Genomic DNA, 15,001 nt, shown 5'->3' with positions numbered 1-15,001 from the left:
TGTACAAAAGTTTACATTAAAACGTTATAAAAGTATAAAACCTCATAATTAGCTATGGTAATATACCAGATTGATTGAAATCTACACATTTAAAACTGTACATTTACAATGGGCAATATATAGGTTTGAAATCTCACATATTGTTATAATAAATCTAGGGTCTCTGGTGGGTCAATGAGCGACACCGCATGGTATCTGAAAAAGATAAAAGTGACACAAATATCATTTTTGCTATCTGACAAAAGTATTTGTTTGGCTCTTTCTATATACAAATCTAGTCTAACATAACCCCTGTAGTTATTTCAGTTACAGCATCTGCATTCAAGGGTCAGACTTACTTTACGGTCTTGTATTTCTCTCTGATAGACTGTTGCGTATGCTGTGCTGCTTTGCAGTAGGTCTTGTGGAGGTCTAGGACACAAGGCTTAATAGTTTCAATTGTATATCCGGTCATTGCAGCAAGAGAATCTGTCTGTAAAGGAAAGTTAAATATTTGAAACCTAAGTAATTCTGTTCTTGATGTTCAATTGTCATTTCAATTGCCCACATAGAAGAGATCATTCAGCCTAAGGCACTTGTAGAAGTGTGGTTTAGAGGCTCCCAGAAACAGGTTTAGCTAAGTTAACTATGTTAACTGATAATACATTCATGCTTCAAAGCAACTTTTTGGCATTGAATCTGAAGGCTTTTTAAAAAATTCCTTATGGCTGAATGTGTATTCTCTCGATTACCCTTTTCAGTTCCGTCAAAAAAAATGGAAATATGCACCATGTCGATTCTAAATATCTAAAGAGACTGTCTCCAGCTATCCCTTGCTTCTAATCAATAGCTCTAAAATGATCCATGGTGGTACAGTGGTTAGAATGCAGTATTGCAGGTTAACTTCCCACAGCCAGGAATTTAGTCCCAACCAGCTCAAGCCTTCCATCCTTCTAAGGATGATAAAATGAGGACTTAGATTGTTGGGGGCAATATGCTGACATTTAGAGCAAGCAACTAAATTTCATTTTTAATGGGTGCCACGGTGCCTAGTAAAAAATGACAATAAAGGTTATCTATCTGTTTGTAAACCTGTCAAAGTGCTGTAAAGTACTGTGGAACAGTATGTAAGTCTAAGTGTTATTGCTATCTACGCTACAGGCATATTGATGTAGGAGTAGACAGTCCTGTGTTAATGCACATTTCTGACAGACAAGTTGGAAGGGGAGGAATTGCTTTTATACATACCCAAGTTTTCCCAGAAATCGCATAGTTTGCTAAATGAAATGCTGCTGCGGCTATTACTGATGGCAAGTATTTCAGATACATGTCTGCATCAATTAAACTTAGTTCACCCAAATACTGTAGAAAAATAAAAAGCATAATCTTTATTTCTAATATTCTTGTAAATTTTCTAGCGAGTAATGCAAGGTCAAAATGTAAAAAAAAAGTTATAAAACTATTTTTAAGTAAGAGTTCATTGCAAATTATATCGATCAAGATATATATTAGTTAAAAGCCTCCCTGCTTCGTTACTGATGAAAGCTACAGTGTAAAGGTAGGAAAATATCCTCAGTCGTCGAGTTACAACCATTCATTCAGCAACCATTCGAAGTTACAACAGTATTGAAAAATGCACTTATGACCAGTCCCTGAACTTATGGCTGTTGCAGTACTCCTCACATGACCAAAATTCGGTTGCCTGTCCATATTTACAATAACGGGTGCTTCAGCTCCTCCCACCCACCTTTCTCCCAAGTATCCCCTTTTGGCCACCTTGCACTCTGCCTTGCAGGCATGAGACCCCAGAAATATATCAGGAGTGCCATTGTAGGTCAGTATGGTCATATGATGTCTCATTTTATGATTGCACTGGCTTACAATGTCAATTCCAGTCCCAATTGTGATCATAAAGACTACCTATTTTCTCCATATAGGAAAGTGAAGAATTTGACAACATGCTGAGCCTTCACTTCTCTGGGATTATTTTTTTTAGCCAAAAAACCTGAGCACAGTCTAAAATGAAGGCCTCTCTTTCTTTAGAATTATTTTTAAAAGCAGTATATTCTCAAGACACTAATTGTAACAGATGAACAATTTTTTAAAAAACTGCTGATATATTCAGATTCTCCTTTTTTTAAAAAAAAAGTTCCAACACTTACCATTGCTAAGTTTTCCACTAGGGAGCAGGCTGGCTGATGTAAGAAGTATTGAGAAAGGAATTGATTTATTGTAGGAGCTGCCAGATCAAATGACAGAACTTTCAGGACTAAGTGCTCCATTCTGAGAACTTGTTTCTTTGTGTAAGTGTCATCTGTGATATAAACAAATTCTGCTACTTCTGGAGGGTAGATTTCTTCAAACTTTCTACAGTGGGAAGAAAAGCAGTTACATAATCAAACACCAAGCGTTTCTTTTTCCACAACTATATAGGCTCATAGAGATACTATTTGGTCACATTAGCTAATGTTACCCTTTATCCTACACTGCAGGTTCTTACTACAAAATGCTTATGCGCACATTCTAGCTGGGAAAAATATTAGAAGTAGAAATCCTCAATCTGTGGTAGATGTTTTAACTATTAACCTAAGTTTTAAAAATATAGTTAATATGTTCTCTGAAATATATCCAGGGTTTGTATTAAGCATCTTTATACTTGCATTTCAGAAAATACTTTCAGGTAAAAAAATTTGCATATATCTATCTTTAATGTAGTTAACAGCACATTAAAGACATGATAGTAAAGTCAATACTCCAAACTTATCTACTTACGATGCCAACAGCATAGCTGCAGTTCCCACAAGCTGAAGTTTTCCTCGTAGTACTGACATTGAAGAGAGAAACCTATCGATGTAATTTACAGCCAAATGCAAGGTTTCATTTTGTAGTTTGTATTCTTCACCAACTTCCACTAGCCAGTCCACAAGGATAGCCCGCATATTATTTGTAATATCAGGCTGTTTCTTCATATAACCCACTTTGGGTTTACATTTCACCTGTAAAGAGATTAGCAATTACTTTGTCACTTTGAAAGTCTTCTAGCTTCTATATAGTAATATTGATTTATAATTAACTTACCACCCTGTTGCAAAAGTGCTATCAAGCTTTTAAAGTTTTATCCTAATTGGTACTTCTACTCTATTAGCATATTAAACTTTTAAAAATGAAACTCCGTCCACTTGCTCTGCATTAGTTACAATGTAAATACACCTCAAGATGAAAGAAGACATTAACATATTTAAAATATTCATGCTCAAAATTTCTTTTTTATATATTAATTTTTTAGTTTTGCAATCATAAGTACTTAACAAACAACGTGTTGTCTGTGTCCATTAGTAATTCATACTAACTTCCTCAATCTAGTTCCAATACTACACCATCCAGTGCTTCCTCTTTTCTTCTGGTGGTATACATTTTTCCACACTAGGCAAATACAATTCTAATTACTGTTAATACATACGCAATTGAATATCAACATCTTTATCACATTTTTTAATATTATACATAATAACAATAGTGTCAGTTTAAAATATTTTCTAACCAAAACATAATTGCATTTGGACTTAAAATCCATTTGTTCAATCAATGTCCTGTTTTTCCCGCTTTTTAAAAAATTTTTGATTAATCTTCAAAGTGTCTCTATCGCTTATACTTTTCTCATAATAAATTATATTTGGGTAACAAAAAGCTTCCCTTATTCAAACCCTTAGCATTTTTGTATTTCCCTTCTCATCAAAATATAGCATTTTAGTTGCAGATCCTATCTTTCTAGTTATACAGTAAATACTTTTATTTCTAACACTTATCTATTCTCTTAGCCATGTTCAAACATCTATTTAATAATATAATATCCCATCTAATGGGTCAAAATCTGTATTTTCTTCTTAGACTGAAGAAAATGCTCTCTAGCTTTCTTCCTTTGCCAACTAACTTTCCAAGTCAATGCATTTGAGAAGAAGGCTCAGCCCATTCATTAAACAGCCTCCCTCCTTCTCCAATTTTCCACAATTCTCCTAACATTCAATCAGCTCTTCTTCCTTATCCTCAAATGTGTTCTGAGATCTTGACAGTTAAGATGTCTTTTCCATTTCCGGTATTATCACTACGCCTTCTAATTCTTTGTTTGTCTTAGTCTGTCAATTCCTTCCTTTAGGTCAGTGGTGGCAAACCTTTTTGAGACCGAGTGCCCAAACAGCAACCCGAAACCTACTTATGCATCACCAGGTGCCAGGGGCGTGGCCAAGTGGGTGTGGCTATGGTAGTCATGGCAGCATGGTTGGGCGTGCCAGGGTGGGCGTGGCCACCTCGATGTCGCTCCTGGGGAGTGATGCCTGTGGGGGCAGGGCAGGGTTGGGGGAGATCCAGGGGGTCTCTGGCGGGTGGGACAGTTGGCAGGAGGCTCATCATCTTGTTTCGGCAATGAGCCAATCAGATCACAGTAGGATTCAATTATTGTTGTCATGTATGGAAGCTGAGGACATTTGTCAGTGTGTTATGTGATTGCTATCAAGTTGGTTGGGTTTGTGTTCTTTCATTTAGTGAGCTTGTAAAACGTAATAAAATTAAAGTAATGGTGCAAAAAGTTAACTGGTCACCCAGAAAGCGATGTAAAATAAAATTAAGTGAACAAGGCTACAGTTATAAAGAAATTAGAAGGAAAATTGGTGGAAACTTAACCAAAGGTGGCATTTCTACTGTACACTTTTCCCAAAAGGTTTCCACAATTTTGGCACTACTGTACGAGGGGGGAATTACACAATGGAACCAGTGTCTTGGATTTTACAGGTTGTTGGAAAAGTACTCATTTTACCAGATGCTGAAAATAACAGAAATCTGGAGCAGAATGGCTGTACTAGCAGATGAAAATGATATAAAATCTGGACGAAGAATGGTCAATAAAGCATTCTTGGTTTTCTATTTTATCTTTCCTAATAAGCTGTAACCAACTTCCTCACTTAACTTTGCACAACCTGTGGGTCCCATGCCATTCCAAATACCTGCAAGAAAGCAGCTCCAATCTTGAGTACTCTAGCTCGGGGCTTTTCCAGTCGCCTAGCAAGCGGTCAAAAACTTGACCACCCTCTCCCAAAAAAGGAAAAAAAGTGGTAAAGTACAGAAGTCCTCAACTTACAACAGTTACCTTAGTGACTGTTCAAAGTTACTAAGGCACTGAATAAAGTGGCTTATGACCATTTTTCACTTGATAGTTGCAGCATCCCCAGGATCATGTGCCTTCCCCTCCTTCTCATTCCCATCTCCTTCCTTCCTTCCCCCTTCCCTCCTTCATTCCTCTCTCTCTCCCTTTCTCCAAGGTGCAAACACGTGTCCTCCTCCTCACCCCCCCCTCGCAAGCTTCTGCAAAATGCAAATGGACTCCATTATGCAAGCCAAGTTAGGACAAGAAAGGGGACGGGCACAAACTTACATTTTTGAATGGGAAATCCGTGTGAAGGCACCTCCCTGCTAAGTTTGATCCATAAGGTAGCGTGGGAGGCTCAGAGAAATCTTAAAGGAAAACCCATTCCAGAGGGCAAAACCTCCCCTCAACCTTTGCTCTCCACCTGTCATCTGATCCGAGAAGCCAAGTTTGTTTCTCTTTGCCTTCTCTCTCACCAAGAGGTTGCAAAATCCTGGTCCTCAAACAAAAGGCAGCCCCACTCATTCACCCCCCACCAAACAGTTCACCTTCCCAACACAAACATTCAAAGGGGTGTCTGCTTACACTGCACACCCCTGCCCTGCAACTAATTATTTGGGAAATTTTCTCTGAAGAGCAAATCTCAAAGAGTCTTCAGTAGCTGGTAGAAGAGGCTGGACTGGTTTTGCAAATTCAAGCTGCAGCTTTTCCATCACAAGCTGCATCCACACAGCCCAAGAGAGGGTCGCTCCTAAGGGGCGAACGACTTCAGAGGAGGGTGGGGGGAAAAACAACCAGAAAGGAGGAGTCACCTTTCGCGAAACAAGCTTGCTGCGGCACATTCGCTTCTCTCTCCTGCCATCCGCCAAATTAGAGCTTTTTCTTTCTTTTTTTTTCCTTTGGAGGTGCAGATTATCCCCTCCCATTAAGACATGCATGTAGCAGATAAATCCAACCTCTTCCTCGACTCTAACCTTCTTTTCACCACATGGTCCTTGGCCTGCAGCCTTGCTCTGCGCGGAGGACGGAGTCCCATTGGAGGCTTCCTGACCGAGGCTGTGGAGGGGTGCCCAGCAGGGCAGGACAGCCACCCGTGCCCAGAACCCCCGGACGGTCACGGGTGGTGGCAAGGAGATGGCCTGGCTTCCCCTCGTCGCTGCTGGCTATATGGGCTGTGGCCCAGCGCCCCCCACAGCTCGTAAGGTCGGGGTTGCGGCTGGAGATCCACGCCTGTTCTCAGCCTCAGCCCTGGCGGTGCGCTCACTTCTGGCCAAAGCGCTGCCCGCCTTGCCCAGAGTCACCTCAGCCGAAGGCAAAGATCCGCACCACGACGAAACCAGCCATTAACTGCGACACACGAGGCACAACCCCGACCTTATGAGCTGTGGGGGGAGAGCCCAGACGGCCAGCAGCGACAAGGGGAAGCCGGGCCATCTGCTTGCAGCCACCTGGTGGCCATCCGGGTGGCGGCCTCCAGGCAAGGCAGGCCACATTTCAGCGGGAGGTGAGCGCACTGCTAGGGCTGAGGCTGAGAAGAGGTAAAGATCTGCGCCACACCAAAACCATCTGATTTGCCCCCCCGCATAGATCTCCTTTATCCCGCTGCCATTCCCCCCATCCGCCGTACAGATCTCCTTTCTCCCGCCACAATTCCCCCCGTGCCGCACAGATCCCTTCTCCCGCCGCTGTCCCCCCACACACCGCACAATCTCCTTTCTCCTGCCGCAATTACCCCCACCCATAGCAGATCCCCTTTCTCCCACCGCTGTTCCCCCCAACCCACCGCACAGATCCCCTTTCTTCCGCAATTCCCTACCCATCCACTGCACAGATCCTTTTTCTCCAGCTGCCGTTCCCCACCCCCCCGCACAGATTGCCCTGCCTTCCTTCTGGACCTCGAATCCATGGCCACAGGGCGATTTTGCAGCACCCCAGCGGCCCGATCCAAGCTCCAGAGGCTTGGAAAAGACCTCTGCTGCCCGGATCGGCCAAGGGGGGCCCCTGCAAAATTGCTCTGCAGGCTTACCTGGACTCGCATCCAGCCCTGCTCCAGAGTGCAGAGTAAGAGAGTGCAGGTGCATGTGGAGAGGTGGAGGGGAGGAGCCTGGCCCTGCCTCTTTCTGGGGTGATGGCGCGCGTGCCCACAGGGACGGCTCCACATGCGACCTGTGGCACGCGTGCCATAGTTTCGCCACCCGTTTTAGGTCCTCCATCTTTGGATCCGCTTCCTAATTTTCCTTTTATTTTCTGGGTTACTAGTTCCTTCTTTGTAGTCATTTTCTGAATTTGTAGGTTTAGATTAGAAAATTGTTCTTTTATCTCTGCGTTATTTTTAGTCTCATCATGAGCTAAGGCAATTGTCTGTTGTATTGATTTCAACATAGAATTTCTTTCTGAGATTCATCAACATTTTCTTGTTGGTATGTCAAGCTGGGGGCTTTGAGGACAGGTGTTAGGGATGGTTTTTTTACCATTTAAGGCTAAGTACGGAACATCCATTTTGTTTTCTTCTGTGGTCTTTATAGTCCAATCTATTTAGGGATTTAAAAAGTTTGTCAATTGTCATTTGAACTCCAAATTATTCACCTAGCCTATCAGTCCGTCCTTAAGCCTCCCCTAAACAAATATAAGCAAATTCAAGTTTTTCTGTCCAACGAAAAACATATCCTCTGTCCAGAGAGAAAAAAGCAATTAAAAGTTATTCATCAATCAAAAGTTAATAATCCAAATATTCCATCATCTCAATCAGTAATGTATGTTTCTTTTACAGGGAAATATCTCTATGACACAGCTCTAAAAGTCAGTTACTATTTATATTCGTAATCCCAGCAGGCCAGTTTCAAAATAGTTTATCTTCTCTGCCACACAGATAAGCAGCTCAAGAGGGTCCCCCCCCCTTTTCCCAGCTGTAGTCTTCAAAAGTGAATGTTTCCAAGGACAACAGAAGTCTTATCTGAGTCTGGGCTTCAAGCCAAGTTTCCTTTAAGCATAATAGATTGTAATGCCGTGATTTGCCACTAGATGTTGTTGACACCATCTCCCAGCTTTTTAAATCCAAACTTATATTCCAAGCTTTTCAAGTCTCATTTCTAAATTCTCAAAGGCACTTTTAGACCCCAAATTTCAAAGTTATATATCTGTATTGATTCCAAATTAATATTGTAATTTTCTGTTTTCCCGCAATTAGTTCGCTGCTTTTCTTTTCCTGAGGGAATGGGGCGGAAATTCCCCTTCCCTCTCTCATCAGGGAGGATTCTTTGCTTTGGGCGGTTTTTTCCCAGGAAAAAGTCTTAAAGTCATAAAGAAAGAATAGGGTCTCACCCAGTTCCATCCACATTGCTCAAAAGTTGCTCGTTAGAGCTTATTTTTTTTGGTTGTCAGCAGCCACATGAATGTAGCCAGTCTTTCCCTGCCGGTTTGTAAGGCTTCCTCGGATCAAACGAAAGGGCCGTCACCCCTCCGCGATCAATAAGGGCCCCTTCTCCATTGCCTCTCCTGTGCAACTTTCGACCCTTTTTAGAGTCCCCAATGGGGCGAAATCAAAAATGGAAGATGAAGCCCCATCTTCCTGCATCCATCATGCTGTGACGCCTAACCAGAAGCCCTCAAAATTTCTTTTTGATATAGAAAGAAAAAGTATTGGATTACCCACTAGCCATATAAGAACTACATTTTATAAAGATAGACAAGAAAGGCAAAACAAGCTTCCTTTTTGATCAATTTAAAGTAGGCTCCAACCCTCTGCAATGCCATTACTTGGAGTAGGCGGCCTTCAGAGCCTATCACACTGGCAATGTGCTTTATAAATGTGCTGCCTGAGGCCTCTTGACAAATTCAACTGGTGCAATATACTGCAGCACAACTGAGCTCTATTGTATTCACACAACACCAATTTTGTGAGCTCTGTGTTGGCTTCTGATGGGTTTCCCAGGTACAGTTCCAATGCTTATAAAACTCCAGATGGATTGATTTCCAAATATCTTCAGGACTATCTCTTTGCACACCCCTTTCAGGAGGAAACCTTAAATCCACCCTGGATGTTCAGATATTAGCAAAATGAAATCCAGAAATGGTGTCTCTGTTCCTGCCTCTTCACTTTGGAATAGCCTCTCTTCAGTAAATGGCAGATACCCTGAACTGAACTGACATTTTTATTTATTAAATTTATTTGCTGCCCATCTTGCTTCAAAATGAAATTTGGTAATTAAAATGGATGCTGAGGTGTGTCAACGTGTTACTTCACTGTTTTTATTAGTTAATATATGTTAATATATGTGTATTGTTATTTTAAATTCCTTGTGAACCGCCCTGAGTCCTACGGGAGAAGGGCGGTATATAAGTCCAATAAACATAAACATGTTCTATTTTTGTTTCACTGTCCAACAACCAAAAGGCATATTGGAATTATTTTATTTTTTATTTTATTTTAATTCCATTTATATCCCGCCCTTCTCCGAAGACTCAGGGCAGCTTACAAGCTTAGCAATATACAGAAACTACTAGACTAGAATCTTGTCCATTCTAAACTAACCAAGTGCACAACCTTAATCTAGCCATTCTCAGATTAGAACTAGCAAAAGAACTGAGTCTTCATTTAATGGTAGCCATTTACTCTTTGTCCCACTTAATTGTATAAAGGGCGCTAGTGACCTTTTAGAGATGCTTACCTACTCTTTTTCAGATTCGGTATACAATTGCTTAACCCCGACAAAAAAGATACAAGGCAATTTAAGGCAATTTAAAATATATGAAAGGAAGAAGAATTGATGTGCACCTGTAACAGAATTGAACTGCATAGGCAAGCTTTCTAGTTGACATTGGTTTAGCCTGGTATAATTTAATGCACATTCTACAAGGGAACCCATCACATGTATAAAACAAGTAAGGTGGTCTTCTGAAGAATCATTTTCTTCAGTTTCTCTGGACCTTTAATATATTGTATTGAACATATTATGATACTAATTAGTCCCACAAGGTTCACTGAAATTCTACTCTGAAAGATAGACTTTTCCTTGTTGCATGCGAATAGCCCTGCAAGGTCCCAATATGCTCCAGTTAGGAGTTAGAAATAGTTACATTATAATATCACTTCTACTGACCAAGCAAAAGGGGAAAACTCTCAGGTATCCTTGCCCAACAATTCTCAAATCTGGAATAGACTAGACATAGTTACATGTTTAAAGTTCAGCTAAATGGTTTTTCCCCCATTATGTAAGCATAATCAGTTCTTACCTCCATTTCTCTAAGATACTTATAGATATCCTCAATATAATCTGGAACATGGTTTACATTAATTTTCTGTTCTGCTTCTATTGACATATCCATAATACTCAGTGACCCTAAAATGAAAGGCATAGGTAAAATGTTTAGGCTTATGAATCCTCAAATATAAAGCAAGCAATGAATACTACAAAAAACTTAAGTTCTTTGAAACCCAAAGTTGCTCTTGACTGCAGTGTATGCCACGATCTCAGTATTTTAAGAAGCAATATAAATCCATAATAGACATTTCCCATTGTAACTAGTCTTAAAACTTTCAGTGGTCAAAAGCCATGAGTGACATCCACAGATAAACCGCTAAAGAAGATTCTTCATGGCAAAATAGAATGAGTATTCACCACCCATCTTGATGTAAGCTTCAATGCACTTTCTGCAGGCTCAAACTACGGTTCACATAATGCAAGATCTTGTATTCACCTTCTTGCTTTAAATTCAGGAAATAGCAAGGGAGTGGGATGGATCCCACTTGAAGGGCCATGAGCTTCAACTAAGCTTGCTGACCTTTTGGACAAGAACATCACAGGAAGTAGGCTGAAATTTAAAATGGCCCCCAGTAATAAAAATATTAGCGTTATGAAAATAAGGATTAGGTTCATGAAGGAACAGATAGTATCAGAGCAGCAAAGTACAGGAAACACTTATTTTACTTCATAACTCCATTTAGTAACAGACTCTACAGAAGGAACCCTCCTCACATGAACAAACATTCACTGTGACAAAAATGGTACTATTAAAAGTACTTTTGAAACACTTTTCTACCTCTAAAATACATTAGTAAAGTCTGCAATATTAACAGAATCCAGATTTATTTAAGGTTTATACTGAAGGTAGAATGCAACTGACAGTCTTAAATTAAAAATCAGTGACAAAAAACCATTCAGGTTTAAAGCAAAATTTGAAATCAAAATATACTCCATTTTGAAGCTGCATTATATGTAGAGTATACAAATATTATATCACACAAGTAATAGAAGCCAGGAAGTTCTTGGTTTTTCAGTGAGATGATCTTGTGAAAACTAGATTTTCACTGAAAGAAATATGTACAATTGCCATAGTTAAAACTGATTAAATCTGAATTAAGCTTTTATAATAAAGGTTCCCCTGCACATGCGTGCTAGTCATTTCCAACTCCAGGGGCCAGTGCTCATCTCCGTTTCAAAGCCAAAGAGCCAGCGCTTGTCCGAGGACGTCTCCGTGGTCATGTGGCCAGCATGACTAGACGCCAAAGGCGCACGGAACGCTGTTACCTTCCCACCGTAGTGGTCCCTATTTTTCTACTTGCATTTTTACGTGCTTTCGAACTGCTAGGTTGACAGAAGCTGGGATGAGTAACAGGCGCTCACTCTGTTACGCGGCACTCGGGATTTGACCCGCCAAACTGCTGACCTTCTGATCGACAAGCTCACCGTCCTAACCCACCGCGTCCCTAGCTTTTATGATACCATAAGCAAAAAGAAGCTGCAAAAACAAGTGATATATTTACCAGAGGCTTTAATTGTAATCAGAATCAATCACTACTATATACTTTTTTAAAAATAGGATGTTACCCTCACCAGAACTAAGATCCATTGGATTATCTATAGGAGTAAGAGGTTTTCTGGTTCCCATTGAAGACATGACTGTCTCATCACCAGATGAGATCTTTTTGCTGGACATATGTTTCTTTTGTCTCCTGTTATCAGGCTCATCCAAGTGGATAGTAAAAGCTGGCTGTTTGTTTCCCATTTTCCCATTGGGGACACCAAGATAATTCTCATCATTTGTACTCCAAGGTATTTGACTACGGGGAGCCTGTAAGAAGAAAAAACCACATCAGTCACCTAGTACTTTGCTCTCCCAAATGTTTTTGCCCATACATTGGGAGGCAATCTTTCAAAGCAAAGATCGCACATTGCAATACAATGTGGTCCACTTTACAAAATACAAATGAAATCACTCATTCTAAGTGAAGATAATGGGAATAGGCAACACCAGGTGAGCAAAAGTGGCTGGGTGAACAGAACACTAAGCCAAAACCAAGTTATGTTTTGGCATGTTGCATGAAAGGGATCAAATTTCTCTGCAGCCCTTTAGGCAGCCGGTCAGTGTTCTGCTGATTACTATTAAGCACATTGCTCAACAGTTCTGTGTTGAATAATCCATGATCCACCTTCAGCTATGGAATTCATAAAAATGGATGGCATCAAAGCTATCTTAAGCTTCAGAAGAAATAATAAAATGTATGATATGACTTGTTTGGCTGTGGCCTAGCATGTGGCCTGAGTATTCAGAGTTTTTGTGTGGGACAGGGATGAGAACAACCACCGTTACCATCATAGACTTTCGACGCAGATAACTCTCATCCAACGTCAAGCCGAAGGGCTTTTCAACGGCCTTTCAGTGCGCCTATCCGCATAGTTTGCTAAGGGAAAAGTGCTTTATCCAACAGCAAGCAGCGGCCCAAGCGTTTGTCCACCTGGATCGAACAGAAACGGTAGGGCCTTCTGCCGTCCAGCGAGCAGCCTAACTCCCGTCTCTACCTGCCTGCGGAAGGCGACTCGGTAGCCAAGCCAACACGCAGAAAACTGCTTCCCTCCGCTTTCGAAAAGGCCATGAAGCGTAAGAGGACCACGCTTGCTGCTCATGCCCCTTGCCCCAGCAACTCAGGAAGAGAATAAGAGAGCGCCAAGATGGCGGGTAAGGGGTGGGGGGTGGGGGGTGTCTCTCGACTTCGGCCAGGGATACGGGCATCCCGTCCAGGCCGGGTGAGAAGGGCAAAACGCCTTACCTGTGGCTGGGTGGAGCGGCGTTGATTAGCTTGCAGAAGCCCCAGCGCCAGTCGGTGTCCAGGAGCACCGGCGACCTTGGGAGCCTCTTTTGCCCCCGGCGGCACATTTTCCTGGTTCTCCAGGTCCACTGAGGCGCCTGTCAGCATGATGGCTTTGCTGACAGTGGGACCCGCAAACTGAGCTGGAGGAAGAAGGAAGGAAGGAAGGAGGGGGAAAAAAAAACAACACCCGCTCACTGACGCTACGGCCCGCTCCGCTTTCGCCGTTCAAGTAGCCCGCGACTATTGAATCCACCAATGGGAAGGCGACTCTGGTACGTCACTGCAACGTCACTGTTGATCGCGAGAGTCCCCCCCAAAAAAAGGAGGGGCGGGAAAGAGAGGGCGGCGGGAGAGATCACGTGGCTCTGGGGTTTTGTGGTGCTGTGTGCTTGTTATTCTGAATCTTGGGTAAAAAAAAAAAAAAGTCCAGTCTCAAGAAGTCGCGAGTCGTAAGGCTTGCCGCTTCGTGCGCATAAGTTGGGGCGGAGGCTCCAGAGCTATTCGACGCGGCTGGACTAGACCAGTGGGTAGGCAACCTCGGCTCTTTTATGATTCATGGACTTCAACTCCCAGAATTCCTGAGCCAGCTATAGCTATGCTGGCTCAGGAATTCTGGGAGTTGAAGTCCATGAGTCATAAAAGAGCCGAGGTTGCCTACCCCTGGACTAGACCAAACGGAACTGGGGGTGTGAGGTATTCAGCTCCTTTTGCCACGTTTTGGGGTAACAATATGTAAGCGGCCTGGCATTACTTTCTGAATGTCTTTTTCACCTTCCGAGTCTAGTTTGTGGCCGTACTGACGTTGTTTAGCTTTATCCACGTGTAGGCAAACCGTGGTTTATTCAACCCTGTTCGTTGGATTGGCACAATGCGTCAAATCCATTTTATCTTATGCTGTTTATCTTATGGCTGTGCCCTTGATATATAATATCATTTATATTGAATAACATGTTTTTGTCGAATTCCTTGGGCTACTGGAAGTCCATTTGTTACGGATAAGAAGACTATAAGAATGTTAATAAAATTATTTTTCTTTGTCCAGTATTGTTAAATTAAAAAGCAGCCAGTACAGTCAGAATTATTTTATTTTATTTTTTTTTATTTTTATTTTTATTCCATTTATATCCCGCCCTTCTCCGAAGACTCAGGGCGGCTTACAAGCTTAGCAGTAGCCTTCATTCTATGTATATGCCTGCTTGTTAGGGCTTTCACACACACCCCAAGCGGCATTATTACAAAGTCAGCTTAATTGCCCCCAACAATCTGGGTCCTCATTTTACCTACCTCGGAAGGATACCATATTACCATATTACTCTGATTTTCTGCATCAATGTTGAAAACCAGATATTTAATAAGCTAAGCAATATATTCCTTCTCCAATCACAAAAATCTTTTTTTAAACCAGGAGTGTAGTGGCTGGGGCTTAGTGGAATTTCTCCCATGCACAATAAAATAATTATTACCTGCCAAGATGACTCAGCCTTCATTGGAAATGATTTTTTTATCACATTGTAGTATGGCACGGAAAAGTCTGGACTTGTATTTTTGGGACATGTGGCTTATCCAAATTTCATTTGTGCCTAAATTAAGCCTTAGCAGCTTCAGCAAAAATGCTTTTAACCTATTATAATTTGGGCTGAAGGAAAAATTATAAAGGAGTTTTTCCCAATGGTATACTCTCAAGAAGTTTGATTTTTAACAGTAAATTGCAACCGTGGAAAGTAATTCAGAGATAATCCATTTTATGAGGAATGGGAACAGAACAACTACCTTATGTTACTTTATGCACTAAAAGT

General features: G+C 41.5%; 1 protein-coding gene across 1 annotated transcript; it reads right to left on the bottom strand.

Annotated features, from left to right (window-relative positions):
- Positions 1-143: 143 nt before the first annotated feature.
- Positions 144-13,349, bottom strand: CCNA2 (cyclin A2; the record flags this gene model as incomplete). Its single annotated transcript, XM_081333298.1, has 8 exons — positions 13,164-13,349; positions 11,950-12,187; positions 10,349-10,455; positions 2,752-2,975; positions 2,142-2,346; positions 1,228-1,341; positions 339-472; positions 144-195 (listed from the first exon to the last, which is right to left on the bottom strand). The coding sequence occupies exons 1-8, from the start codon at positions 13,308-13,310 to the stop codon at positions 144-146; spliced, it is 1,221 nt and encodes a 406-aa protein (XP_081189424.1). The 5' UTR covers positions 13,311-13,349.
- Between the last annotated feature and the right edge of the window lie 1,652 nt (positions 13,350-15,001).

This window comes from Vipera berus, assembly GCF_964194415.1.
Source record: "Vipera berus genome assembly, chromosome: 7".
Lineage (NCBI taxonomy): Eukaryota > Metazoa > Chordata > Lepidosauria > Squamata > Viperidae > Vipera > Vipera berus.
This window is presented reverse-complemented; position numbering and strand designations above follow the sequence as displayed.